Source organism: Nyctereutes procyonoides, unplaced genomic scaffold (genome assembly GCF_905146905.1).
Source record: "Nyctereutes procyonoides isolate TBG_1078 unplaced genomic scaffold, NYPRO_anot_genome, whole genome shotgun sequence".
Lineage (NCBI taxonomy): Eukaryota > Metazoa > Chordata > Mammalia > Carnivora > Canidae > Nyctereutes > Nyctereutes procyonoides.
Window position 1 is genome coordinate 35,415,083 of NW_026575135.1, and position 27,037 is coordinate 35,442,119.

Consider the following 27,037-nt stretch of genomic DNA (forward strand, 5'->3'; position numbering starts at 1 on the left):
ACTTACATGTGAATAGCTTCTTGCTCTTCATGGGTAAGGCCTTTGTCAATCCACAGCTGCTGCTATAAAGGCCTTGGAAATGCTTAAGCTCTGTTATATTTAATGTCTGTATACAAAGGGGAATTATGTGAAGGATTATACACCTGAAAAGCTAAGGTTTTTATGATTAATTTTTCTGTCAATGGAAGAAGTAGTAAGGTTAGGAGAGGGGTAGGTCTGTAATTCTACTGCTTAGGTTTAGCTGTATGACCTTAATAAGGTTTTCTTACCTATTAAAAAATAAAAGTAATCTACTTCAGGTTGTGTGGATTAAATAAGAAAATACACATGAAGCATTTAAAAGTACCTGGCATTTAGTAAGGGTTCAACAGGTTTCAGTCTAGTAATTTGGGGGTAAGCACTTGGCAGAGGTGGTGGTGGGAGATGGGGTGGAGGTGGGTGGGTATAGGGTGGTGAATGGCTCAGGTAGTGGTATTGATAGCTGATATATAGTACTGAGTATGTGTCAGGCACCATTCTAAATGCTTTCCATTTTTTAATTAAAAAAAAAAACCTGTAAATAGAGCTACTCTTACTACATTTCATGAATGAGGAAACCATGAAATGAAGTACCTTTGCTCAGTTCACAGAGCTAGCAAATGAAGGAATAACTCAGCTCGTCTAGCCTCAGAGCCCTTACTCTTAATCGCTCTGCTTACAGCTGCTATGAACTATCCATAAGGTGATGGGGGCTAGATCACAAAACTGAAATTTATCAGCTAAGCAATACTTGGTGGGCAGAGTCTTTAGGTATTAACCACCTTCAAATCATTTAAAATAAGACCATATTTTAAATTGCTAACAGCAAATGTTTATTCATGATTGAAGCCAAGAAGGATTTATAAATGCATTTTAATACCTTGCTGATAAAATAGTAGCATTCCATCTTTGCAATCTTGTAAGGAATACAGGAAGAGACTGTAAAGGCTTTAATGTGTATATCTATTATAACCAGGTCATCAGAACACACACACACACATACACACACACACACCACCTACTTTAGTGTTACACCATACCAACTTTTCAGAAAGGCCATCCTGAAGCTCTACTGGATAACTGAGTAAATAGGTTTAAAGTGGGGGAGGGGGGCGGGGAGTAGGGAAGAAAGATGGAAGGTAGTAAGCAGCACACATTTCAAAGCTCACTTTTAAGCACACGACATTATTGAAAAAAAAAAACAAAAACGCGGGGGTGGGGAAGGCAATTGAGCATCTTCAGAAAGAGTATTTGGCAATATTCAACGCATCAGGAGGCTGTGCTTGGGGCCATCCACTCTCTCCAGCTTCTCAAAGTGTTTCCTGGCATTGCGAATGTTGATCAGAGTAGCTGCGGAAGGGATCGACGGGTCAGACATAACCACCATCACGTACGTGTTTGAGGTGAAGATGTCGATGAAGGCCGCGAAGTTAGAATTTCGAACTTCCATGCTCTGGAAAGAAGCGGCTAATTTACTGCAGCTCAGCTTGAACTGCTTAATGATGTTGCTGATCTTCTCGAACCGGTGGACATCACGCTGCTCCTTGCACTGGTAATGGGAAATGACCAAGAACGTAGCCCTCTCGAACAGCAGGACTTCGTCGGCCTCAATAATTTGGGCAAAATTCCTGAGGTTCATCTCCAGCTGCTGCACATTGGGAATGAGCTGGTAGACAATACTGGACCAGGCTTTGTAGAGCGTTTCGTCCCAGATGGAGGTTCGAAAACAAGCGCATTCCAGGGGGCGAGACAAACGCCGCAGGTCTTCCTCTCGCTCTTTAAAAATCAGGTCACGCTGATCCTCCTGAACCAGATCCATTTTGTGCACCAGGCAGAAGATTTTGGCATCCGGAGAGTTCTGGAGGATGGCCTCCAGACACGACTGGTAATAATGCATGTCCTTTTCCAGTTCGCGGCTCTCCACGTCAAACACGTAGATCAGCACCTCCACGTTACGGAAGATGTTGTCTCGCTGGCTGGTGAAGTAATTCTCCATGAAGGTGTCCTGACCGCCACAGTCCCACAGGTTGAGCACCAGGTTGCCCAGGAATCGGACGTGGGAGTGCTCCACATCAATGGTGGCACCCAGGCGCCGGGTGTCGCGAGCGATATAGTTTGCAAAGATAATCGACCGCATGCTGGTCTTCCCCGACCCGCTCTTCCCCATCAGCAGCACCTTCTTCTTCATGGCTGTGTTGGGCATCACCCGCCGGAGCCGCCGCCGAATGGGCCTCAGGGCGCGGCCTACCTGCGGCGCGGACGGAGGGCGGGGTCGGGGCGCAGGGGCTCTGCAGGCCCGGCCGTGCAGCCGTGCGGTGCCGGCAGCCGACGGCGGGAGGTCTGGGCCGGAAAGGGCGCGGCGGCGGGAGCTCTCCCTCGGAGGCGAGCGCCCTGGGCGAGGCGGCTGCGACGCTCGGGAGAACAGCTCGCCTTCCGGGGAGCGCGGCCGCGGCGTCCGGCTACCACCCACTTCCGGCGGCGGTCTCGCGAGAGCGGCGCGGCCCGGCACTCGGCCGCGCGGGCCCGGAGGAGCTGCCGCCGCGGTGCGCCCGGGGCGAGGTTTGGGGGGGGGCGGGGCGGGGCGGGGCGGGGGCGCCCGAGGGATGGAGCGGAGGGGGACCCGCACTGGGCGTCCCGTTTCCCTCTTCGCGCCGGGGGTGCCGTTGCTAGGTGTACGCGTGCGTTCGCTCGGTTACGAGAATGCTGCCATCTCGTGGCCAGATCCGGCTCCCGCCCCAGCCCGGCCCGGGACGGCCCCGGACAGCACAGGACGGGACGAGACGGGACAGCCCGGGACAGCCCAGCCCGGGACAGCCCAGCCCAGGACAGGACAGGACGGGATGGAACAGGACGGGACGGGACGGAACAGCCCGGGACAGCCCGGGACAGCCCAGCCCGGGACAGCCCAGCCCAGGACAGGACAGAATGGGACGGGACAGCCCAGCCCGGGACAGCCCAGCCCAGGACAGGACAGGATGGGACGGGACGGGACAGCCCGGGACAGCCCAGCCCAGGACAGGACAGGATGGGACGGGACGGGACAGCCCGGGACAGCCCAGCCCAGGACAGGACAGGATGGGACGGGACGGGACAGCCCGGGACAGCCCAGCCCAGGACAGGACAGGATGGGACGGGACGGGACAGCCCAGCCCAGGACAGGACAGGATGGGACGGGACGGGACAGCCCGGGACAGCCCAGCCCAGGACAGGACAGGATGGGACGGGACGGGACAGCCCGGGACAGCCCAGCCCAGGACAGGACAGGATGGGACGGGACGGGACAGCCCGGGACAGCCCAGCCCAGGACAGGACAGGATGGGACGGGACGGGACAGCCCGGGACAGCCCAGCCCAGGACAGGACAGGATGGGACGGGACGGGACAGCCCGGGACAGCCCAGCCCAGGACAGGACAGGATGGGACGGGACGGGACAGCCCGGGACAGCCCAGCCCAGGACGGGACGGGACAGGACAGGGCGGGGCCGGGACGGAACAGCCCTGGACAGCCCGGGACAGCCCAGCCCAGGACAGGACAGGATGGGACGGGACGGGACAGCCCGGGACAGCCCGGGACAGCCCAGCCCAGCCCAGGACGGGACAGGACAGGACTGCACGCCGGTGAGGTGGAGGAAGGCCAGGCTCCTCAGCCCCGTGAGGCCTCCCCAGATTCCCGGGTGTGCTGCACGCAAGCACGGCACACAGAGCACTGCAGGTGAGGAAGTGAGACTTGGGAAGGTTAAGTGACTGCCCCGTGCTACACAGTGAAATGGTAGTAAACCCCTACTGGGGGGTGCACTGACACACCCCCACCCCCCACCCCCCACCCCACCCCCAGTGCTTTCTCCATTTGGAAGCAAGCTCCTTTTCCTTTTCTCAGGCTTTGGAATTTATTGTTGGAATCCCAAAGCTCTAGGAAACTGGTATGAAGCTGTGCTGGAGATCCATCCTCATGATAACTTCATGAATAAATAAATGACCTCATGAATAAACAATCTTGTTTTCAAGTGAATAAATCAAAGCTTAGAGGGATTAAGTAATTTTACCAAGTTACACATCTATTAAACAATGGAATGCAATTTGTCTTTTTTAAAAATATAAATTATATATATTTAAGGTGGTGTACAAGGTGATTTGATACACACAGTGAAATGATTACCGCAGACTAACCTCATAGTTACTTCTCTGTGTGGTGAGAGCACCTGAAATCCACTCCCAGCAGATTTTCTGTATTCAATATAGTATTAACCACAGTCATCCTGTGGTAGGCTAGCTCTCTACACTTACTCATCCTGCATAACTGCAACTTTATACCCTCTGATCAACATCTCCCTATGACCTCCACCTCCTTGTGCCTGGGAACCCCCATTCTGTTCTCTGCTACTATGGATTTGACTTTTAAAGATTCCACATAATTGAGATCCTGCAAACTTTTTTCTTTCTTTTTTTTTTAATTTTTTTTAAATTTATTTATGATAGTCACAGAGAGAGAAAGAGAGAGAGGCAGAGACATAGGCAGAGGGAGAAGCAGGCTCCATGCACCGGGAGCCCGATGTGGGATTCGATCCCGGGTCTCCAGGATCGCGCCCTGGGTCAAAGGCAGGCGCCAAACCGCTGCGCCACCCAGGGATCCCCAACTTTTTTCTTTCTTTTTCTAGTTTATTCGCTCAGCATAATGTCATCCAGGTTCATTCATGTTGTTGGAAATGACACGATCTCCTTTTAAAAGGCAAGAAAATACTCTATATATAAACCACCATTTCTTAAAAATTGTTTTTTTAAATTTATTTGAGAGAGAGAGTGAAAGTGTGTGTGTGTGTGTGTGTGAGAGAGAGAGAGAGAGAGAGAGAGAGAGAGCAGGAGCAGGGAGGAGAGGAGAAGCAGGCTCCCTGGATCCCAGGACCCTGTGATCCTGACCTAAGCCAAGGGCAGACCGCTTAACAGACTGAGCCACCCAGATGCCTCTCTTTCTTTTAATGGTAAAATTTTATTTTAATTTTATGTTTAAAACTTAAAAAAAAAGATTTTATTTATGTATTCATGAGAGACCCAGAGAGTCAGAGGCATAGGCAGAGGAAGAAGCAGGCTCCCCATGAGGAGCCAGATGCAGGACTCAATCCCAAAACACCAGGATCCCGCCCTGAGCTGAAGGCAGACCCACCCAGATGCCCCTAATTTTGTATTTAAAACTTAACACACTTTCAGTTTATTTGATTTTATTCGTGAGAAACACACAGAGAGAGGCAGAGACAAAGAGGAAAAAGTAGGTTCCCTGCGGGGAGCCTGACTCAGGACTCAATCCCAGGACCCCAGGATCATGCCCTGAGCTGGAGGCAGACGCTCAACCAGTGAGCCACCCAGGCATCCCCACACACTTGCAGTTTTATGAGCCACCAAGCATGTTCTCTAACATTATTCAACAAGTAGTTAATTAGCATAGATTTTAGCTAAAATATATCAATAGTAGATATTCCTGCCATGCCTTAGGGAAGTTGAACATTCTTTATTTTTAGCATTCAGTTTATTTAAATTCTTCTAGTATTTATGTTGGTTGTAGTGATGCTTTTTCCCCATTTTACTGATATGTAACACTGTATTAGTTTTAGGTGTATAACATAATGATTTGATATGTGTGTATATTGCCAAATGATGCCACAATAAGTTTAGTTAACATCCATCACCTCAGGTAGTTACGACTTTTTTCCCCCTTTGGCCATGAGAACTATTAAGATCTATACTCTTGGTAAATTTCAAACATATAGTACCGAACTGCTAACTATTGACACCATGTTGTACATTACATCCCCAGAATTTATCTTATGATTCAAAGTTTGTACCTTTTGACTGCCTTCACCCATTTCCCAATCCCTGGCAACCATCCATCTATTCTCTGTATCTCTGTTTGGTTTTTTAGATTCCACATACAAAGGAGATCATACAGTATTTGTCTTTCACTTATTTCACTTGGCATGCCTTCAAGATCCATTCATGTTGTTGCAAATGGCAGGATTTCCTTCCTTTTTAAATGGGTGAATAATATATATTCTATAATCATAATATAAAAATATATATCATATTTTCTTTCTTCATGTATCCATTGATGGAGACTTAGGTTGTTTCCATGTCTTGGCTACTGTAAACAATCCTGCAATGAACTGGGTGTGGGTGGGGTGGGAGGAGAACAGATTATCTTTTCCAGATAGTGTTTTCATTTCCTTTGAATATATATATATACCCAGAAGTGGGATCATTGAATCATATAGTAACTTCTATTGTTGATTTTTTGAGGAATCTCCATACTGTTTTCCATAGTGGCTACACCAGTTTACATTCCAACCAACAGTGCACAAAGTTGCCCTCCTTCCCACATGCTCACCAAAGCTTATCTCTTGTCTTTTTGATGACGACAGGTGTGAGGTGATATCTCCTGGTTTGGATACACATTCCCCTGATGTGTAGTGATGGCAAGTGCCTCTTTTCACATACCTGTTGGCTATTTGTTATGTCTTCTTTGGAAAAATGTCTATTTAGGTCCTCTGCCCATTTTTAAAATCTGATTTTTCCCCCTATTGAATTTCAGAAGTGTTTATACATTTTGGATATTAATCCCTTATCAGATAAATGATTTGCAAATGTCTTCTCCCATTCCATAGGTTACTTTTTTTGTTCTGTTGGTGTTTTTTTTTTCTTCTATGCACAAGGTTTTTAGTTTGATGTAGCTCCATTTGTTTATTTTTGATTTTTGTTGCTTGCACATTTGGTGACATATCCAAAAAAACTTTTCCAAGACCAATGTCAAGAACCATTTCCCTATGCTTTTTTCTAGGAGTTTTATGGCTTTAGGTCTTATATTCACATCTTTAATCCATTTTTTAAAAATATTTATTTATTTATTTATTCATGATAGACATAGGGAGAGAGAGAGAGGCAGAGACACAGGCAGAGGGAGAAGCAGACATCATACAGAGAGCCCGATGTGGGACTCAATCCAGGGTCTCCAGGATCACGCCCTGGGCTGCAGGCGGTGCTAAACCGCTGCACCACCGGGGCTGCCCTGTATGTCTGTTTTTATGCCATTACCGTACTGTTTGATTATACAGCTTTGCAGTATAATTTGAAATCTGGGAGTGTGATACCTTCAGCTTTGTTCTTTTTCAGGTTTGCTTTGACCATTCAGAGCCTCTTGTGGTTTCATACAAATTTTATAGTTGGTTTTCTATTTCTTTGAAAAATGTCATCAGAATTTCGGGGAATATGAACATTTAAACAGTATTAATTCTTTTAATCCGTGAACACAGGGTATCCTTCCATTTATTTGTGTCATCTTCAGTTTCTTCCATCATTGAGTTCTAGCTTTCAGTGTACAGGCTTTCACCTTGTTCAAATTCATTCCTAAATATTTTATTCTTTCTGACACTATTGTAAATGGGATTATTTTCTTGATTTCCCTTTTGGATGGATTGTTGTTGGTGTAAAGAAGTTGTAATAACTTACAACTTATTTTTGTAAGTTGATTTTGTATCTTGCAACTTTACTGAATTCATTAGCCCTAATTTTTTTGTTTTGTGAAGTCTTTAGGGTTTTCTACATATAGAGAGCACTGTCATCTGCAAACAGTGATAATTTCACTTCTTCCTTTCTGATTTAGATGCCTTTTATTCCACACCCCTGCCTTTTTTTTCCCTTTTTCTTTTTTTTCTGATTGCTCTTGCTAGTACTTGTAATATGTTGAATAGAAGGAGCAAGAGTGGGCATCCTTGCCTTGTACCAGATCTTAGAGGAAAAGCTTTCAGTTTTTCCCTATTGATTATGATGTTAGGTCTGGCTTTTCATAAGTGACCTTTATTGTGTTGAGGAAGTTTCCTCTTGTACCTATTTTGTTGACAGTTTATATCATGTTTTTTTTTTTAAGATTTTATTTATTTATTCATAGAGACAGAGAGAGAGGGGGGCAGAGGCCCAGGCAGAGGGAGAAGCAGGCTCCATGCACTGGGAGCCCGACATGGGACTTGATCCAGGGTCTCCAGGATCGCGCCCTGGGCCAAAGGCAGGCTCCAAACCGCTGCGCCACCTAGGGATCCCCCTCAAGATAATTTTTGAATTCCCTTTTGATTTCCTGTTTGATCCAGTGTTTATTCAAGTGTCTTAGTTTCCATATATTTGTGAATTTTCTGTTTTCTTGCTGTTATTGATGCCTAGTTTCATCTTATTGTGATAAAAAAGATATTTGATTTGATTTTTTTGTTTTTTGTTTTTTGTTTTATTTGATTTTGATCTTAAATTTATTAAGACTTATTTGTGACCTAACATGTGATCTATCCCAGAAAATGTTCTCTGTGTACTTGAGAAGCATGTGTATTCTTCTGCTGTTGGGAGAACATGTAATACATATATGTCTGTTATGTCCATAGTGTATATGTCTGTTTGGTCTATAGTGTTGTTCAAGTCCACCATTTATTGATTTCCTGCCTGGATGTTCTGTTATTACAAGTAGGGTATGAAGCCTACTCTTATTGTATTGCTGTCAATTTATCCTTTCAGGTCCACTAATACTTCTTTTACATATTTAGGTGCTTTGATGTTGGATGTGTATGTATTTGTAATTGTTTTACCTACCTGCGTTTTGAGTTGACCCTTTTAGCATTATGTAATAACCTTTGTCTCTAGAAATAGTTCTTTTCTTCTTTTTTTTAAGGGTGGAAGGAGCAGAGGGAGACGGAGAGAGAGAATTTCAAGCAGGCTCCACGCCCAGTGCAGAGCCAATGTGGGGCTTGATCTCACAACCCTGAGATCATGACCTGAGCTGAAACCAACAGTCCCATGCTTAACTGATTGAGCCACCCAGGTGCCCCTCTAGAAAGTTTTTAAGTTTTTAACATTAAAAAATATTTTTATTCATTTATTTGAGAGAGAACTAGAGAGAGTGAGAGCGTAAGAAAGTACAAGCAGGGGGAGTGGCAGAGGAAAAAGGAGAAGCAGGCTCTCTGGGAGTCTGATGCAAGGCTCGATCTCAGAATCCTGGGACCATGACCTGAGGCAAAGGCATATGCTTAACAGACTGAGCCACACAGGCACCCTAGAAACAGTTTTTCACCTAAAATCTACTTTGTCTAAGTATAACCATTCCTACTTTATTTTGACTACCAATTGCATTGAATAACTTCTTCCATCCTTTCACTTTTAGCTTCTGTGTGTTCTTGAATTTAAAGTGGGTTTCTTAGAGACAGCATACATGATTTTTTATTCTCTTGGCTACTCTATCTTTTTTTGTTTCCTTTTATTAAGGAGTTTAGTTTATTTACATCTAAAGTAATTATTGATAGGGAAGGATTTACTAGTATCATTTTTTTTTTACTAGTATCATTTTTCAGCTGTTTTGTTTGTAGGTGTTTTGTCCCTCTTGTCTCTCTTGCTGTCTTCCTTTGTGTTTCGTTGCTTTTTTGTATTGGTATATTTTGATTATTTTCTCTTTTTCTTTTGTGTATCATCTATAAGCATTTTCTTTGTGGTTACCAAGGGGATTACCTAAAATCTTAGAGTTGTAACAGTCTGTTTTCAACTCAAAACAACTTCAGTTGGATATAAGAACTCCCACATTATATGGTATTAATGTCATAATTTACATCTATTAATAATTATATCCATTAATGTCATTTAGTTAGAGTTGTTGAAATGGAATTTCAACTCATGAAATAACTGCAGGGTCTACTTGCCAAACCTAGGTCATAATGTCCCCTTCCCCCTAAAAATATAGTATGGTTCTGTTCTTAGTCTCTAAGCAGATGGGTGAATCAATGTTACTCAGTATCATTCATTCAGAATGAACCAGCATTATCATGATACTGAAGCTTCCTAAGTTAGAATACTCTAAACTCTCCAAAAAGCCCTTTTCAGAAGGCTATTACTGTACAAAACAGGTATTCTAGCCTTCCACTTATACCAAACATATTTTATTTATTTATTTTAAAGATTTTAGGGGATCCCTGGGTGGCTCAGCGGTTTGGCGCCTGCCTTTGGCCCAGGGCGCCGTCCTGGAGACCCGGGATCGAGTCCCGCGTCGGGCTCCCGGTGTGGAGCCGGCTTCTCCCTCCTTCCGTGTCTCTGCCTCTCTTTTTCTCTCTCTAGATCTGTCATAAATAAATAAGTAAGTAAGTAAGTAAATAAATAAATAAATAAATAAATCTTAAAAAAATATTTTATTTATGAGAGAGAGAAGTGGGGGAAGGGCAGAGGAAGACTCCTCACTGAGTAGGGAGCCCAATGCAGGACTCGGTCCCAGGACCCCAATGTCATGACCTTGAGCCTCAGTCAGACACTTAACTGCGCCATCCAGGTGCCCCTATTTTTTTTTAACTTTGAAAAGCTTTATTGAGGTATAATTTACACATTATAAAATTCATCCATTGTATACAAGTATATAGTTCCATCACCGTGACTCAGTTTTAGAATATTTGTCAGAAGACTGGCAAAATTCCATTGTCTCTGTCAATTTCTGCTCCCACCCTGAGACTCAGCAACCACTCTTTTGCCTCTGTCTCTATAAATTTACCTTCTCTAAAAATTTCATATAAATGGAATCATGTAATACATAGTTTTGAAAATACCTGGTCCCTTTCTCTTAGCAGAGTTTTTGAGGTTCATACATATTGTAGAATGTATCAGTACTTTATTTTTATTGGTAAGTAATAGTTCATTGTACAAATATGCATGACAACATTTTGTTTGTTCATTCTCCAGTTGATGGGAATTGGGGTTGTTTCCACTTTTTACACTGTCACTGTTACGAAAAATGCTACATGAACATTCATATCAAATTTTTTGTGTATATATATATTTTCATTTCTCTTGAGTAAATATTGTTAAATAACAAAATTCAAAAAAAAGAAAAAAAAACAAAATTCAACCAAGTAAATGTGAATATTAATTGGTTTTATTAAACAACTCATGAATTAGACAGCATCCCATCTAGCAAGTTAGAAAGGCACTAACTTGTCTGGAATGGAAGGTTTTTATAGATGGAAGGTGGGGGCCAGAAGATTATTAGAAAAAGAAAAGGATTGTTCCAGATTAGGCTGTTTGTGGGGTTGGGGTGGGGAACAACCTCATCTTTATTTTTTTTTAATAATAAATTTATTTTTTATTGGTGTTCAATTTGCCAACATACAGAATAACACCCAGTGCTCATCCTGTCAAGTGCCCCCTCAGTGCCCGTCACACAGTCACCCCCACCCCCCGCCCTCCTCCCCTTCCACCACCCCTAGTTTGTTTCCCAGAGTTAGGAGTCTTCATGTTCTGTCTCCGTCATCTTTCTTTTGGGGGATGGAGAGGATCCAGGTGACAGGCTCATTGGTGCTGACAGAAAATTTTTCCTGACTGACCAGTTAAGTCTGCATTTCTGGAGGAGGTTGAAACTGCAGTTAGAATGGGTGGAAAGCCCAGATTTGGGAACTTGGTTTAAGTGATCCTATTTTGAGCCTATGGTTTTCTCTTAACAATTCCCCCCTTTAATCAGGCTCTTAGCTTAACTGAGAGTTGTGATCAAATGTGAAGGCATTGATGCCACTCTCAGCTGGGGCTCTCGCAGATCACAGTATTTTGTGCTCCTTTGTGTGGTATTGCTAGGTCATGCCATTTTTACTTAGCCTCTGTGATATTCATAGGTCACAGCTTCTGGTTCACATTCTTTGAGTTGGTTATTTTCCTCATTCCAGTCTTAGGGAGATCATTTGCTTGGTTGGTTAGCGGCTGCAAACATACATTTAAAAAGCATTTTTAAAAATGTGCCAGGGAGATTATTATGATTACTATAAGCAGGATAATTCCCAGTACTTCCCAATAGTTTGAGAATTCCCAACACTTTGGAGCCATCCAATCAAAATAAGTCAAAGAAAGACCCTGTGGAAGCAGTCACCCTTTTAAGCCAAGCAGTATGTACTTATGTAATTGGGTTTTAGCTTCCTCAAAAAGGTTAATCCAGGCATAGCAGGTGGTTTGAACAGAGCATAGACACTTCCTTGCTCAGCCAAAAGATAAGCAAGAGCTAATCTATTAAGGACAAATTTGGCCCGAGAGTCTACACATTTTTGTTGGGCTGCTATTGTTTTAGGAGATTTTGTAATAAAATAAAAAGTTTATCTTTATGTATAACCTTATTTACATTTATCTTTAACCAGGAAAATAGGGCCTTGCCAAAAGAAGTGTCCATTTTAACTCAACAGTGTGAATTTAGGGGAATGACTGATGACATGTCTTATTTTGCTTGTGAAAAGTTACGGGTACAATGAAGTTTATTTTATTTATTTTTTAACCCTGAAATAAGAGAGGTTGACTCCCCACCTCCCCATAGCAGTGGCCTGGGAGATACAGATGAGGGTGCCATCCTTCTAGGACAGTGCCAGAGTAAAGAAAAGGAAAAGAAGGAGAAAGAGTTTTATGGTCAAGTGTAAAGACATGATCTGCCATCTATGTCAGCTACTTCTCTTCCACCTTAATTTGACTTACAGGTCTTGTTAGCAAGGATGCAACAGGAAGTTGCTCTGATCATAGAGCTGAAAGTTATCAGCAAAAGGGAGAAGGGGAAGGAATGTGTTTTGTTTTGCCAAGAAGACATCCAATTAAGTGTTGTGTTTTATAGCCCTATGCAAGCTGCGTCTCACTTAATAGCCCCTTACATGAGCTAGTTTGAGCCAGATCAGTGGAACTGATGACCTGCATAGAAGGCCCCCTGGGTTGTCCTAAGTTGCCTCTAATGCATTATAATACAAGATCACCTCCTAGGGACAGAGTTTTCCGCCACTTTTTGAATTTATGATGTGTTGGGGAATAAGAATTCCTGTTCCATTCAAGGTCCTTCTAGCTGGCTAAGAATCAATTTGACATGAGACAGATTAACAAGAGGAAATCAAATGTAATAGTGTACACATGGGGAACACAGAAACATGGAAATTCCAAAGACAATCAGGAAAAATGAGGTATATATGTCATCCAGAGGTAAGGACAAGTGGGTAGTGGTCTTGGACTTTAGAGGAAAGGAATACAGTTTACAGGAAGATGAAAAAGAGTAAATATTTGGTAAATAGATGTTTGTTGGGCCACTCAAACAATGGGGCAAAGAGACTGTGATCCAAGTGGCCTTGCTAGGTTCCCTCTGTCTACCATACCTAGTTCATAGTGTAATGTTAGCAATGGTGATAGCTCTCTTCCGGAGCAGGTCCTCTATCTAAATTCTAAAATTCTTTTTAGGCAGTTGAGGGGGAAGTAAAGAGCTTTTTCTGAAACTACCGAGTTATGCATGCTTTTAAACTCAAAATATTCTTGTGCCAAAGTGGCCCAAGTTGAGGTGGCCTGCCCTTGACCCCTACAGAGCTATGTACTGGCATGTTGACATGGCAGGTATACCCATCTGAACTGAAATGCTTATTCAAGCTCCCTGCCTTGGCCCCTAATACACCAAATAAAAGCTTCCCATATTAACCCTTTGGAGAGAGAGGGCTTTGGGAGATATCTCTCTGTTTCATTACTTATAACAGGGAATAAAAAATTCCTTGCTTTCAATACTTCTTTAGGTCGTGTCATGTTCAATTTGGTGCACCCCCAGCAGTGAACACCTTGAGTTTGAAGAGACTTCTAGCCTCTTTTTGTTTTGTAGCAGTGTCTGTGGTCAGGAGCATTTGGTTAGGATCCTTTTAATGGCATGAGGGCTGTCTTTCTCTGATCATGTTTTAGATACCAAATCACCAGGTTCTAGACTGTCATCAACAGGTTTTTTTGAATTAGGATCCAGGAGATCTTCTTTCAGTTGTTGATAGGTTTGAGCATAAAACCTGGGGATTTATCGTAGTGGTCACACTAGTGTAACCTAACTCCACTCAAATGGGCTCAGGAGGTAGCCTATCTTTAATTAATTAACTTATTAATTTAATTTAATTATTATTATTATTATTTTTATGATAGTCACAGAGAGAGAGAGACAGGCAGAGACATAGGCAGAGGGAGAAGCAGGCTCCATGCACTGGGAGCCCGACGTGGGATTCGATCCCGGGTCTCCAGGATCGCGCCCTGGGCCAAAGGCAGGCACCAAACTGCTGCGCCACCCAGGGATCCCTAATTTTTTTTTTATTTTTTAAAGATTTTATTTATTTGAGAGAGAGTGCACATGCATGAGAGCACTAGCAGGGAGAGGGGCAGAAGGAGAGGGAGAAGCAGACTCCCCGCTGAGTGCAGAGCCTGACATGAGGCATGATCTATCTTCTCATGACCATCATGAGCTGAGACAGAGTCAGATGCTTAACCAACTGAGCCACCCAGGCACCCCAATAAATAAAATCTTAAAAAAATATAAAATAAAAATTGGACTGTATTATCATGAGTTATGAGTTCTTTGTGTATCCTGGATGCAAGTCCTTTATGAAATAATTGAGATGCAAGTTTTTCTCCCAATCTGTACTGTCTTTTCATTTTCTTAACAGTGTCTTTTGAAGTGTAAATTCTAAGTGTGATGGCATTTGTAGCTTTTTGGCAAAATTTTATTAGGTTGAGGAAATTCCCTTCTTCCCCGAATTTGTTGAGGATTTTTGTCAAGAATGAGTGTTGATTTTATAAAATGCTTTTTCTGAAATTATTAAGAAGATCAGTTCGTTTTAGTCCTTTATTCAATTGAAGTGGTGCAGGATGGTGCAGATTGCTTTTCCCTGTTAAAGTGACTTTGTATTCCTAGGATAGATTGCTCTTGGTCATGTTAAATAATCATTACAATTTTTTTTCTTAAAAAGATTTTAGTTATCTGAGAGAGTGAGATTGCATATGTGTGGGGTGGAGAGGGACAGAGGGAGAAGAGAATCTTAAGCAGACTCCACGCAGAGCATGGGGCCCCACTGGGAGCTCAATCCCAGGACCCTGCAATCACCATCTGAGCTGAAACCAAGAGTCAAACACTCAACCGTCTGCACTGTCCAGGTGCCCCTATAATCCTTTTTATATGTTGCTGGTTTCAGTTTGCTAATGTAAAAGAGTTTTACGTTTATATTCATGAGAGATGATGGTCTGCAGTTTTGTGTGGCAGTTTTGTCTGGCTCTAGAATTAGAGTCATACTGGCCTCACTGAATCCTCTATTTTTTAAAGAATATGTGTAGAACTGGTTTTCTTTCTTCCTCAAAAAATTGACAGAATTCACCAGGCCCTTCTATTTTTGCTTCCTCACCTTTTGATAGTTTACTGTCATACACTTGAGCGGTATTTTAGTTGCCTGTTCCTTCCTCTATGCTAAGCCGCCATGAGAGCACTGTCCCTGTCTCCAGTAGTCAGCACAGTGCCTGGCTTGGTGAGCCAGGGGACCACGACATGTTTGTGATGTCTCTTGTCAATGGCAACATGGAGTAACTAAGTGGCAGGGTGGTAGAGGTTTATGTGTTACAATGGGCTAGTCTTCTGTTAGTGCCAATGACATTTAGCAATTTTAAATATTTAAGGATGTTGAAACAATGTTTTATGAATGTGCTGTGCATTCAAAGGACTAGCCATAGATTTTTTTTCTTTTTTTTAGACAGAGACAGGGAGAGAGAGAGTGCATAGGATTGGAGGGGCAGAGGTAAAGGGAGAGAGAGAATCCCAAGTGCGCATGGAGCCCAACACGGGAGTCGATCTCACAACCCTGAGATCATGACCTGAGCTAAAATCAAGAGTCTGACGCTTACCTGACTGAACCACCCAGGTGTCCCCTAAGCATACCTTTTTAAACAGTGTTCTACAAAGAGCAGGTTTTCAAATGATACATTACGAGTTTGGGGTTGGGTAAGTTAGTTATAAGGCTACAGAATAAAAAATGTGCAGCTTCACTGAGTGTTAATTTTACAAAAAGATTGTGGGGAAATAGTAAATAAAAATGGTCCTATTAAGGAGCAAATGTAAAATTTTAAGAGAAAATATTGTTTGCAGTGGCCTTTAAGATCTCCAGGTTCCCCATTCATTCTTTTCCTTTGTCCTTTTCTTGGGTGGAAAAATTTGAAAAGAAAGAGCTAGGTGAGTCTGAATCCCAGTTCTAGTACTTAGCAGCTGTGTAATCTTGCGTTTACCCCCTAGGCTCAGTGTTTTCACAATATGAGTATGATAGATTTTCTCAGTTTTAAGAGAGAGATGAGAGAACTTGTGGGAAAGTATGCAGAAGTGTTTAGTAGATAGCAAGTTACAGTAAATTCTTCACAAGCAAGGGCATTTTGGATCAGGGTTAGGAAGGTATTTAGATGGGGCAGTGTAGAGTTGGCCGGGAACTAACAGAACATGGGCAGTAAGTGTAGACAGCAGGGGCAGGTTGTCCTGTCCTGCACCAGCTCTACAGAAGCACCGGTGTTGAGGCTGTATTATCCACACCACCTTCATCTTTCAAGATCTCCACTCTGTTGAAGGCAGAGATGGGAGAAGTTGGGAGTACTATGGGTTGTTGACAAGATCCATTCACAAGGGTGGTTTGAATGGGAGGTGGTTCTCATTAAAGTCTGGGGGCATGAATGGGGCATCCTTCTTCTGGAAGATTCATGGATAATGTTTAGGCAGCTATTAAGAGATGGCTGGTGTCCAGCACTTCAGTTTCTCTGGAAGGATTATGTGCTATTCCCTGTCCATGGCAAGGGATGCCATGCAGGCTTTGCCTTGGCTTTCAATAGATCCCACCTCTTCATTTGGTCTCTCCCCCACCTCAAAATATTTCTCTCTTTCCCATTAGGGCCCTGACTTCCTACAGGAAGACAAGGAGCAGCTTCACCCTCTACTGTTGAGAAAGAGCATGCTTTCCTTTGGATCTACCTTTTTGTCTTTCTAGATCCAGGGTCGGCCAACTTTGTAAAAAGCCAGATGGTAAATATTTAGTTCTTTTGTGGGCCAATGAGCAAAATCAGGAATATTTCTACAAATTTTTTGCCAAATTTAAAATTTTCCTTATAGACACTGAAATTTGAATTTTATGTTTTGTGGGTCATGTAAGAGTCTTAATTTTTCCACTCATTAAAAAATGTAAAAACCATTCTTAGCTTGCTCCCCGTACAGATGGCGAGCTGAATTTGGCCTGCAGGCATTAGTTATCTGACCTTTGTTCAGGAGCCTAACCTGGAAGAAAGTAAATCCCCAGAACTTGTAATATTAAGTGTCCTGCAGTTGAAGATGCTCTGATTCACTCATTTACTAGAACGAATGGGAAGAGGTAGCAAGCATGGGAAAGAACAGCAACATAGGACTGCCCATACCTGAAGCTATTTCCCCTAACCAGGCAGTGATGTCTGATTCCAAACAACTCACCAGAGCAGTGTCTCCTGAGCTTGCTTTATGATCAGAATCACCTAGCTTCCTGCTAAAACTAGAGTCCCAGACCAGAGATGCTGATGCAGGTGGCTCCTGGGCAGGATCTGTAGTGGTTCTGGGGATCAGGTTAGCTACGTGCTTGGGGGCGGCTGTTAGAGCAAAGGAAGCTCCAAAGCTCTGCTTCTGAAAGTGTGCCCCCTGGCTGGGCAGCATCAGCAGCACTCACACACTTGCTAGGCCTACAGATTCTCTACTCACCCCAGACCCACTGAATCAGAAACTCCGGGGTGGGGGTTGGCAATCTGGTGTTTATTAAGCCAGGTGATTCTGATGCCTAGACTTGATCTCTAAAATTGAGAACCACCGCATCACTACTAGCATCTGGAGAAGTGATTAAGCACCCACCTGAGCACTAAAGGCGGAGGCATCATGAAACCGCTTTGTTCTCAGAATGCGAAGTTGATGGGTGGGTGGAGCCAAAGGTATTGATTTCTACAAGGAAGATCTGGAAATGGTATTTAACATTAGCCGTCAGAAAGTGAAAGGATGCCTTTCTATAAGTAGGGGGAGCATCATAGGTCCTAGAGATAGAACTTGACGCCTGATGGCACGACCGTGGCGTTTTAGCTCTTTTGCACATGTGATCATGGTGTTTGCTGACTTGCAGGTATTCCAAAGGCGTCATGACCTTCACTCTGCTGTTTTTCTACGGTCCAATAGGAGACCTTTGTCCTGGGCCTGCCAGGTGAGACTCTGGGAGCTTCCTGACCTCACAAGCGGCCCTTGTGACATCACTGCACCCCGAGGTGCCGCTCCCGTCCCTGGTGACATCACAGAGGCCCCGCAGGTCCCCGGGCAGCTGCTCCAGGCGCGTGGGTCGGCGCCTGCAGAGGCCAGGGCAGCACGCGCAGGGGGAGGTCACCCGGGCTGGCGCGCAGTCCACGCTCACTGCTGCTCTTGTGCAAGGCCAGCTCCCGGAAGGGAACACATGACCGGCCTTTGCAAAAGGGCCACTTAAGTTTGCTTTGGAGGAAATACTCGGAGCACTTGCCAAGGCCCCCAAGACTCGGTGCACCCGGGAGAGGAGCGTGGGGCCCAGGAGGCGGCGGCTGCAGGGGATGCTCTGCGCGGACATCCAGGTGGAGGGATGGCCCCGCTGAAGAGGAAGTGCATCTGTGACCTGTGCACCTGCGGGTAAGGCAGCTGCGCCCTGGCCCAGGACCCAGGCGCCTGGCTTTTCAGATCCTGAGAGCTGGGCTGAGACCCCAGCCCGTGCTGCGTGATGTAGAAGCACCCCGGTGCGGTCACCCATTTGTCAACCCTTCTTAGGCTGCAATTTTGGCAGCTAGAGTTTAGTGCAGCCGTGTTGACTCCGTCTGGGTGAGCAGGTCGGTATCCTCAGGACTGTAAATGTGCTCCTTCACCCGGGGCTGCAACCGAGGTTGAAAACCCACCAGGCCCCACCTGTGTGTCCTTCTTTCCTTGCAGTCCAGAAAGGGTCAAAGATAGAAACCCTTGGCCAGGTTGGGAGGCATCTGGCTGCTTCGGTTGGACTCATTTGGAAGGGGATAGGATGGGGCAGAGGAGTCCTTTACTGTAACAGACTTCCTCTGAGTGAAATCACTGCCACTTTGTCAGAGAAGCATAAGGTATTTAGAAAACCTGTTTCCCACTAGTGCAGAGTTGAAGAAGAAGGAAGGGAAATCATTTTGGCACTCTCCTGCTGGCCAGTTCCCTTTAAGGACCAATCCTGGGTGAAGTTCCACAAAGGCAGGTGGTCCCAGGGAGGACCTGAGCTTCCCTTAACCTTCTGTGGCTGACCCCTCCTGTGTTTCAAGGGATCTGGCCTTCCTTCCACTTGCTTCCTGGACGCAGCTGATAAAAGGGTAGGCCTAGGGCCGGTTCTCCTGGGCTGTGGCTAACGGCGGGATCTTAGCCAGGTGGCTGAACTCCTCTAGGATCCTTATAGAAGGATTAAATGAGATGACGCATATGAGTCTCCTGCTACTAGACTCACTTGATCTAGTGTTACATCTTGAAATACCAGAAAGTGCTTGCCCGCTGCAGAGTGCTACATGAATTTGGAGAGGGCTCTGGTAGTGGGGAGAATTAAAGGGAACCCTAAAGACAGGGTTTGAAACCTTCCACATCTCTGGAATCACTAGATGGTCCTCAATTTTGGCTGCTCGTGAGTGTCCCCTGGGGAGCTTGAACACTAGATCAATTGCCCAAGCTGTTAAGCCATCCTCCCTGAGGGTGGGCCCCACGGGCAGTCTTCAGGGAATTCCAATCATTTCTGGGACTGGGAAACACTGATCTGGATAACATCTGCGCATGAGTCTTGCTTTGAAGCATTGTTAGGTGGGACGAGAGCAGTATTTTAGTCTAGGACTACTTTTGCACATGCCTGAGGCAAAGTCTCTATGGCTCCCCCTCCTCTGGGGGCCCTTGACATCACCCTCCTGCCTTGTCTTGAGGTAGTGAGATCTTCAGGTAGGATTTTTACTGGGGTCTAATGTGCAATGTTGTGTGCACAGTACCTCATTGGTTAGGAAGGCAGGAATACTTCTTTAAGAGGTGCAAAGTGCATGCAGTGAGAAGTCTCCCCGTCCCATCCCTGTTGGAGGAGAAGTGCTTCTCTGGATGGTGCTGATGACTCTGTGCTTCCTTTATACCTGCCAGGGGGCTGTTTGCCATCAGGGGTGGAGTCTGTCCTTGGTTCTCTTTGCTTCCTCCTCATCCTGTGTCTACCCCTCCACTCTATGGTTTCAGTTGGGGTCTCTTGTCTGCCTCCTGTCTTTCAGTCCCTCTGCTTTTTCCTGTCTTATTTCACTTTGCAGAGTTCTTGTTGACTTACCTCGCTAGCTCATTAACTTCAGTCCTTGAGCATTCCCTTTTGCTCCATTGTCCCAGTATCTGTCCCATTAATGGTGTCAACAATCTTCCATTTACCCTGGATTGAAAAAATTGGAATCTTCTTCCTCATCCCCAACATTTCATCATTTCCAAAGTCTGGTTTCCTTGTCCTTTGTGGTCTTTAATTGGTCCCTTCCTTTTTCTTCCCATTGTTCCCTCCTTGGGTCTCCCATTTTTATGTTTGGAAACTGATCCTGACACACCTTTTTCACTTTGTCTTCCATGATTGCCTTACATAAAACCACTCCTCGAATTGGATAAAGCTTCCTGACATTTCCTGAATGGACTTCATGGCCTCCTGACTCTGTTTCTTGCCCTAGCCTGCCCCTCCTCCAAATGCCTGTGTCCCTTCTTCCAGCTGTGTGGCCTTTTAAAGTCCTATTTTGGTTGCAAGTCTCCATTAACCCAGCCCTGTAGCTCCTGATCTTGGTTTTAGTTATATGTCTGCATGCTTTATCCCTACTCATTTGATTGTTTATACCTGGGAAGCAGAGACCATGTTTTCTTTTTTTGTGTGCTATATAATATTAACACAACATTCTCCATTTGGTCAAAACATAGCTGTTTTGAGTAACATGATTTTTTGTTTGTTTGTTTGGATATACTGAAATGGACCAGGAAGACAAAATCTATAGCTGTGCTGTCCAGTAGGGAAGCCACTAGTCACATGTATACTTTCACCAAAATTAATGAAATAAAATGAAAACTTCAGTTCCTCATTGCACTAGCATCATCTCAAGTGCTCAGTAGCTACCTGTGTGTTGTGGCTACTCTACTGGACAATGCAGATGGGAGTCCCTTTCATCCTTGCAGAAAGTTCTTGGACAGTATTGATGGAACCTCATTATTTGGAAGTCCTCATCCTCCTCACTACCAATTAAATCTGCTCAGAGGTGGGTTGGGATGAAATGAGAAGAATTTTCTAGGTGTTCTCTAAGCTCTAGATTCGATAATTTTTGACTTTCCCAGCCTGGAGTGATGGGGAAAAAATCATGAGAAATCTGGAGGAAAAGTGTGTGTGAAGAACAATTCTAGTTGCCGGAGGAGAGAGTCTTTAAGTGGGAAAGGAAGACTGGGGTTTCTGACGGAGTCATTTGGTTTCTCTGGGCTCCTATTCCTCCAATTCTTCTCCTTCTCCTCCTCTTCTTTTTTTAAAGACTTACTTATTTGAGAGAGCAAGTGCGTGTGAGAGAGCATGAGCTGGGTGAGGCGCAGAGGGAGAAACAGACTCCCTGCTGAACAGGGAGCCCAACACGAGGTTCAATCCTGGGGTTCTGGGATCATGACCTGAGCTGAAGGCAGACACCCAACTGACTGAGCCACCCAGACACCCTCCTCCAATTCTTTAAACCAGATTTAATGAGGTTCTTGTACAGCTAGGGAGGCCACACCTCTCCTTCCTCTCCCACTTCATCTTCTCCCAAAGACTAGGTTTATGCAGAGAGTGAATTCTTCTTTTAACTGAAATTTCTGAAGACGTGGTTCTTGTTAGTGGGGAGGCTTGAGATGCACAGGGAGCTGGAGAGGAAGGCTTCCTTGCTGCAGGAGCAGCTGTCAGAGGCTCTGGGCGTGGACAGAGCTCTTGAACAAGTTCTTCCCCTTGGCCACAAGATGGCAGCCTTCTCCCAACCAACTTCCACAGCTCCTTCAACCAGAGACCAGCCTAAAATGGAAAACGAAACCTTGGAGCTTTGGGTTTTCCTTTAATTTTTTTTATAGATTTACCATATTGTCTTCTAAAATGAGCAGTTAGATTTTAGGGCTAACAGAGCTCAGGAAGTGGTATACCTTGAGGAGTAGATCATAGATTACAAAGTGATTGTTTCAAATATCTAAATCTAAAAATTCTAACGACTCAAAAAAAAAAAAAATCTTAATGAGCCTTGCTGGTTTTAACAAAGCAGACCTATTTTACTGTATCAAGCTCAAGGCTCTCCACAACAGTCTGCTTGATAGTCAAAATCTGGCATTGGAATTATTACCCTGAAATTGTATTTTCTTTTCAATACCATCAGTCCCAAATAAATCAAACTGTTGATGAGTTGAAGAAATACAGTAAGGTGAGGAGTTAACATTTTTCCCCCCACCATCCTACAACTTAATTATACGGACAACAACGCTCTATTGGGATTGGAGTGATTTTGTATATGAGAATAGTATTTCCAATTACATCTCAGTATCGCCAGCGTTTCATGTTATGGAAAAGATGCTACTCTTTGCCACCTTACATTTATATAGTGTTTAAAAATTGTAAAAGCACTTTCTCATAAATTATTATCTTTCTAGGGGTCCCTCTACGAGGGAAGTATTGCTTAGTTTGGAAGTTAGACTCCCTGATCTTAGCTTCTGTTCTCCCTGTGGATGCTTTTGGTTTACTGAGCTATGCTCATTCCAAATCATTAAATTTGAAACTGGAGTTGGGGAGGGCTGCAGATGAAGTAAAATGTCAGCTTTTTAAGATTGAATGGGATCTTAATGGTTACTAGCTCTTTTATTTTACAGATAACACAACTGAAGTCTTGAGATTCATCTTAATGAACCAGAACACATTTTGTTGAGTTTTAGACACAATTTAGGTCAATTAAATTTTATTTATCTAGTGTGTATCAGACAGTGTAATAGATATACAGTTCACAGGGGTGTTCAGCAGTTGAGCATATGCCTTTGGCTCAGGGCGTGATCCCAGGATCTGGGATTGAGTCCCCACATCAGGCTCCTTGCAGGGAGTCTGCTTCTCCCTCTGCCTGTGTCTCTGCCTGTGTCTCTCATGAATAAATAAATAAAATCTTAAAAAAAAAGATATTACAGTTCACAGGCCATGGTCTGTTTTCAAGTCACACACTGACACACACACACACACACACACACACACACATATGAATGAGTGTGTGAGAGAGAGAGAGAGAGAGAGTGGGTGTGCGCGCGCGCGAGTGTGGAGACAGGAGGAGGGGCAGAGGGAGAGAGGGAGATTCTCAAGCTTGGGTGTGGAACCTGATGCAGGACTCCATCTCACTACCCTAAGATTGTGACCTAAGCAAAAGCCAAGAGCCAGACACTGAAGTACCCCCAGGTCTCCCTCACATTGGGCTATTCTTGACTACAGATTGTAGTATGAAGGCTCCTGTAGACTTGAGAAATGTTATCTGATATAAAAAGGGTGTAATTCTTAAAGCCATTTAGTCAAGTAATAAAAATAGTGAATGTCTCTCCTGAGATTAAAATGTAATAACGTTTTTTTTCTGAAATTCATGTTAAAAAAAGTTAAGGGGTTGATATAGCTTGCTTTTATATCTGATTATTTTATGGCTTGCCGTGTGCTATTTTAAAAACTTTGTGCAATCTTGCAGAAAATTCCAGGACTGGGTAATGTATCAGGAAATATTTATGTAGCATTGGTAGTATGTGCAGCATTTCATAAAAAAGGTAGTCCCATAGAGGACTTGTGAGTTGTTGAAAAGGATGTGGATTTGGCCCTTTCACAGAGCTTGGGGAGGAAGGGGATCTCAGGGGCAGTCATGTATCTGCAACTTAACTCAGTTATGTTAACCAGGGAGGAACTTGTTATTTTAATTTTGGAAAATATTTTCTTCACATTGATGGAAATTTCCTTAACCTTAGATTTTATTTTCTTAGAGTCTCTGTTACAAATTAAGAGGAAGGGAAAAAAAAATCAAGGAATTGGTTTGATATTACATGTTTCAAGAAGAATTCTTGTTTTTAATTTAAATAAAATTGACTTCATAAATTCTGATTAAGAAAAAATGGACAAAGAGCAGCTTTTAATAGATGCTTGCTGGTGACTTTTTATCTTTGGCAGAATCCAGATAGAGGAGCCGGGGGGGGGGGGGGGGCGGAGAAAAAAAAAAAAAACCTCTTTTACTCTAACGTTGCTCTAGCATTGAATTATTTTTATTATAGAATTTATGTGCTTTTCATGTAATATGCTCTTTAAAAAGTATGGCATCTTTGTGGTATCAGAATTAATGTTTAATCATCAAAATACAGCTTTTATCTTATGAGTATAATTATGTATAATGAGTCAAATTTCTGATAGGAAATTAGAGCGCAACTTCATAGTTACTCAAATTACAGCAGTTAAAACGATCTACTCAGTCTTACAGTCTACAAATGGATCAGTTTAGAGTTTCGAGTACCCCTGCTCTAATTCCATCTGCTTTGGGCAGTTTTAGACTCCCTTCCCTTTATTGATATTTTGGACTGACCTTCTGATTTATAGTTCATTCATTTAGATGACCTCTCTCCTGGGGCGAAGAGTAGCTAAGCTTCCAATAAGACCAATAAAATAAGTGCTGTAGGATTTCAGAGAGGGGAGAGCTCCCTTTGAGAAGGAGTAGCAGGGGAGGCTGTAGGAAGAGGAAATTACTTGCCCAGGGCATTGGGAAAGCGTTACTTAGTTTCAAGCCCTGGTCCTGCCACTTTGAGCTTGTGCAGGTGGTTTAATCTATGTGTAAAATAGAGATGATGACCACGCCTTATTTGTAGGGTTGGTGTGAGGACTAGTGGGGAGGAGAGCACATACAAGCACTTAGGAGCTCTGAAGGAAAACTTTGGGGGCAGGACTGTCTATACCAGCTGCAGGGGCATGGCGGCATAGAGATGTGGATATATCGTATCCACACGCACACTGAAGCCTTTAGAGGGAGGTCATGCCAGAAGCTCCATGGAAGTAATTGCACAGGCCTCCTAAATGTCTAAGAATGTGACCTGGGGCAGCAAGGCAGTCACCCATGGATTTGAGCAGGTGAATAACATAGATAAAACCTTTTTCTCAAAAAAGCAACATCCCTTCTCTCTCCTCCCTCGCCTCTTCGTCTTAAATACCCAATATCTGAAAGTCTGCTGTTTGGTTAAAACTCCCAAATAGGGGCAACCTGGGTGCCTCAGCGGTTTAGTGCTCCCTTCAACCTGGGGCGTGATCCTGGAGTCCTGGGATCGAGTCCCATGTCAGGCTCCCTGTATGGAGCCTGCTTATCCCTCTGCCTGTGTCTCTGCCTCTCTCTCTCTTTATTCATATTTTCTCATGAATAAATAAATCTTAAAAAAACCCCAAAAACTCCCAAATAGATTTGTAGTTTGCTAATATTTCCTTCAAGGTATCTTCATTCGATTCTTGTCATTTTTCTTTATTCAACAACGTGCTGATGGTTTACTATGAGTGGGAGGCAGCCGAGTGTAGGAGTTAGGAGCACAGGTCCTGAACCAGACCACCTGGGTTCAAATCCCAGCCTTTGTTCTCCCCAGCTGTGTCATGTGGGGTCATTTTACTACAGAGTCTTACCTTCTGTGTGCCCCTGTGTCCCCCTCTGTAAAATGAAGATAATAGACCCTCACAGAGTTCTTGTGCGGTTGGAGTCAGTACCAAATACACAAATAGAACAGTGCCTGGCAGAGGCAGTAAGGCATAGATAAAGGTTATTAAATCACCACAAAGATGCCGGTCTGCGCTCTAGATAATGAGGTCCTGGGAGGAGAGAGCTTGAACACTAGGGAGGGGTATTAATTCTGTTTATTAACTGGCAGGTAATGAAAAATGCTCTGCAGAGAATTCAGACAGGGTGATGTGCTTAAGTGCTTGGGGAATTTGATTAAATTCGGAGGAGAGATATGGTTTGCATAGACCATCTGCTCCTTACACAAGTGGGAAGGCCCTCTGCCTTCTCAGGGATGCCTCCACTTTAGTCAAGCAATGGTTCTACTTCTCAAGTTCAGACCTTAACATTAAGGTAATGTTTCTAATTCAGTTTAGAGCTTCCAAGTCTTCGGGTGCCTAAGGGATTAAAGGCATCCTCACTGCCTAGCATATATTACTGTTCCATTCTATCCTCTTCCTTCCTGGTTCCTGCAAAATGACTTTGAAGCATCTGTGATGGTCCTTCCCTTTAAAGGAAGGCTGCCAAGTTAGCCACATACCCAAAATGTACGGATCTGTTTGGGTCTCCAGAATATCCCAAAGCCACTCATTCTAATGTTAACAAATTGAGTTATGTAAGGAAAAAGTTAAATTTCTGCCTGTGCTGTTCAGTTATTTAATTTTAGAAGCCTTGTCCTGTATGTCATTATTTAAAAAAAAAATCGACCCTTTTCCTCCTTGCTGTCCATTTTTTTTTCTTTAAGGTAGGATGTATTTCAACTCTGTTCTTCAGATACAATCTATATAATATCTGAATAAGAGCTCAAAATGGAAAGCAGGAGATTAATTGTACTTCTTGTTCTCTCTTGCCTCAAATGAATAATGTCTGGGAAAGAACGTGGGACAAGGAGTTAGAATGTTTGAATTCTGGTCCTGGTTTTGATTATTAGGTTTGTGACTTCATTTAGGTTCTTTAACATCTATGGACTTTTAGAAATTAGTGATCATTGCTTGTCATTTGTTTTTTTGAGAACAGCCATGATGATAGGTATAAGGTGACATCTTGTGGTTTTAGTTTGCATTTCCCGGATGATTAGTGGCATTGAACAGTTTTTCATGTTCCTGCTGTCTATTTAAGTCCTCAGTTCAGCTCATTTTATTTTATTTTATTTTATTTTTTTTCTCAGCTCATTTTAAACTAGAATTTTTAAGTTGTAGGAATTCCTTATATTCCTATATTTTATATACAGGAATTCTATATTCTAGAGATTAACCTATTATCACATACATAGCTTACAAATATTTTCTGCCACTCTGCAGGTTGCCTTGGGAATTGAGAATGCAAAATGGTATAGCCACTATGGAAAACCATATGGGGACTCCATAAAAAATTGAAAAAAGAACTACCCTATGATCAGATAATTCTGGCTCTGGGTATTTATCTAA

General features: G+C 43.5%; 1 protein-coding gene across 1 annotated transcript; it reads right to left on the bottom strand.

The window, feature by feature from the left end:
• Nucleotides 1-872: 872 nt before the first annotated feature.
• On the bottom strand, nucleotides 873-2,365 carry RRAGA (Ras related GTP binding A). The gene has a single exon (XM_055302178.1). It carries the CDS (start codon nucleotides 2,219-2,221, stop codon nucleotides 1,280-1,282), a length of 942 nt encoding a protein of 313 aa, XP_055158153.1. The 5' UTR covers nucleotides 2,222-2,365; the 3' UTR covers nucleotides 873-1,279.
• Between the last annotated feature and the right edge of the window lie 24,672 nt (nucleotides 2,366-27,037).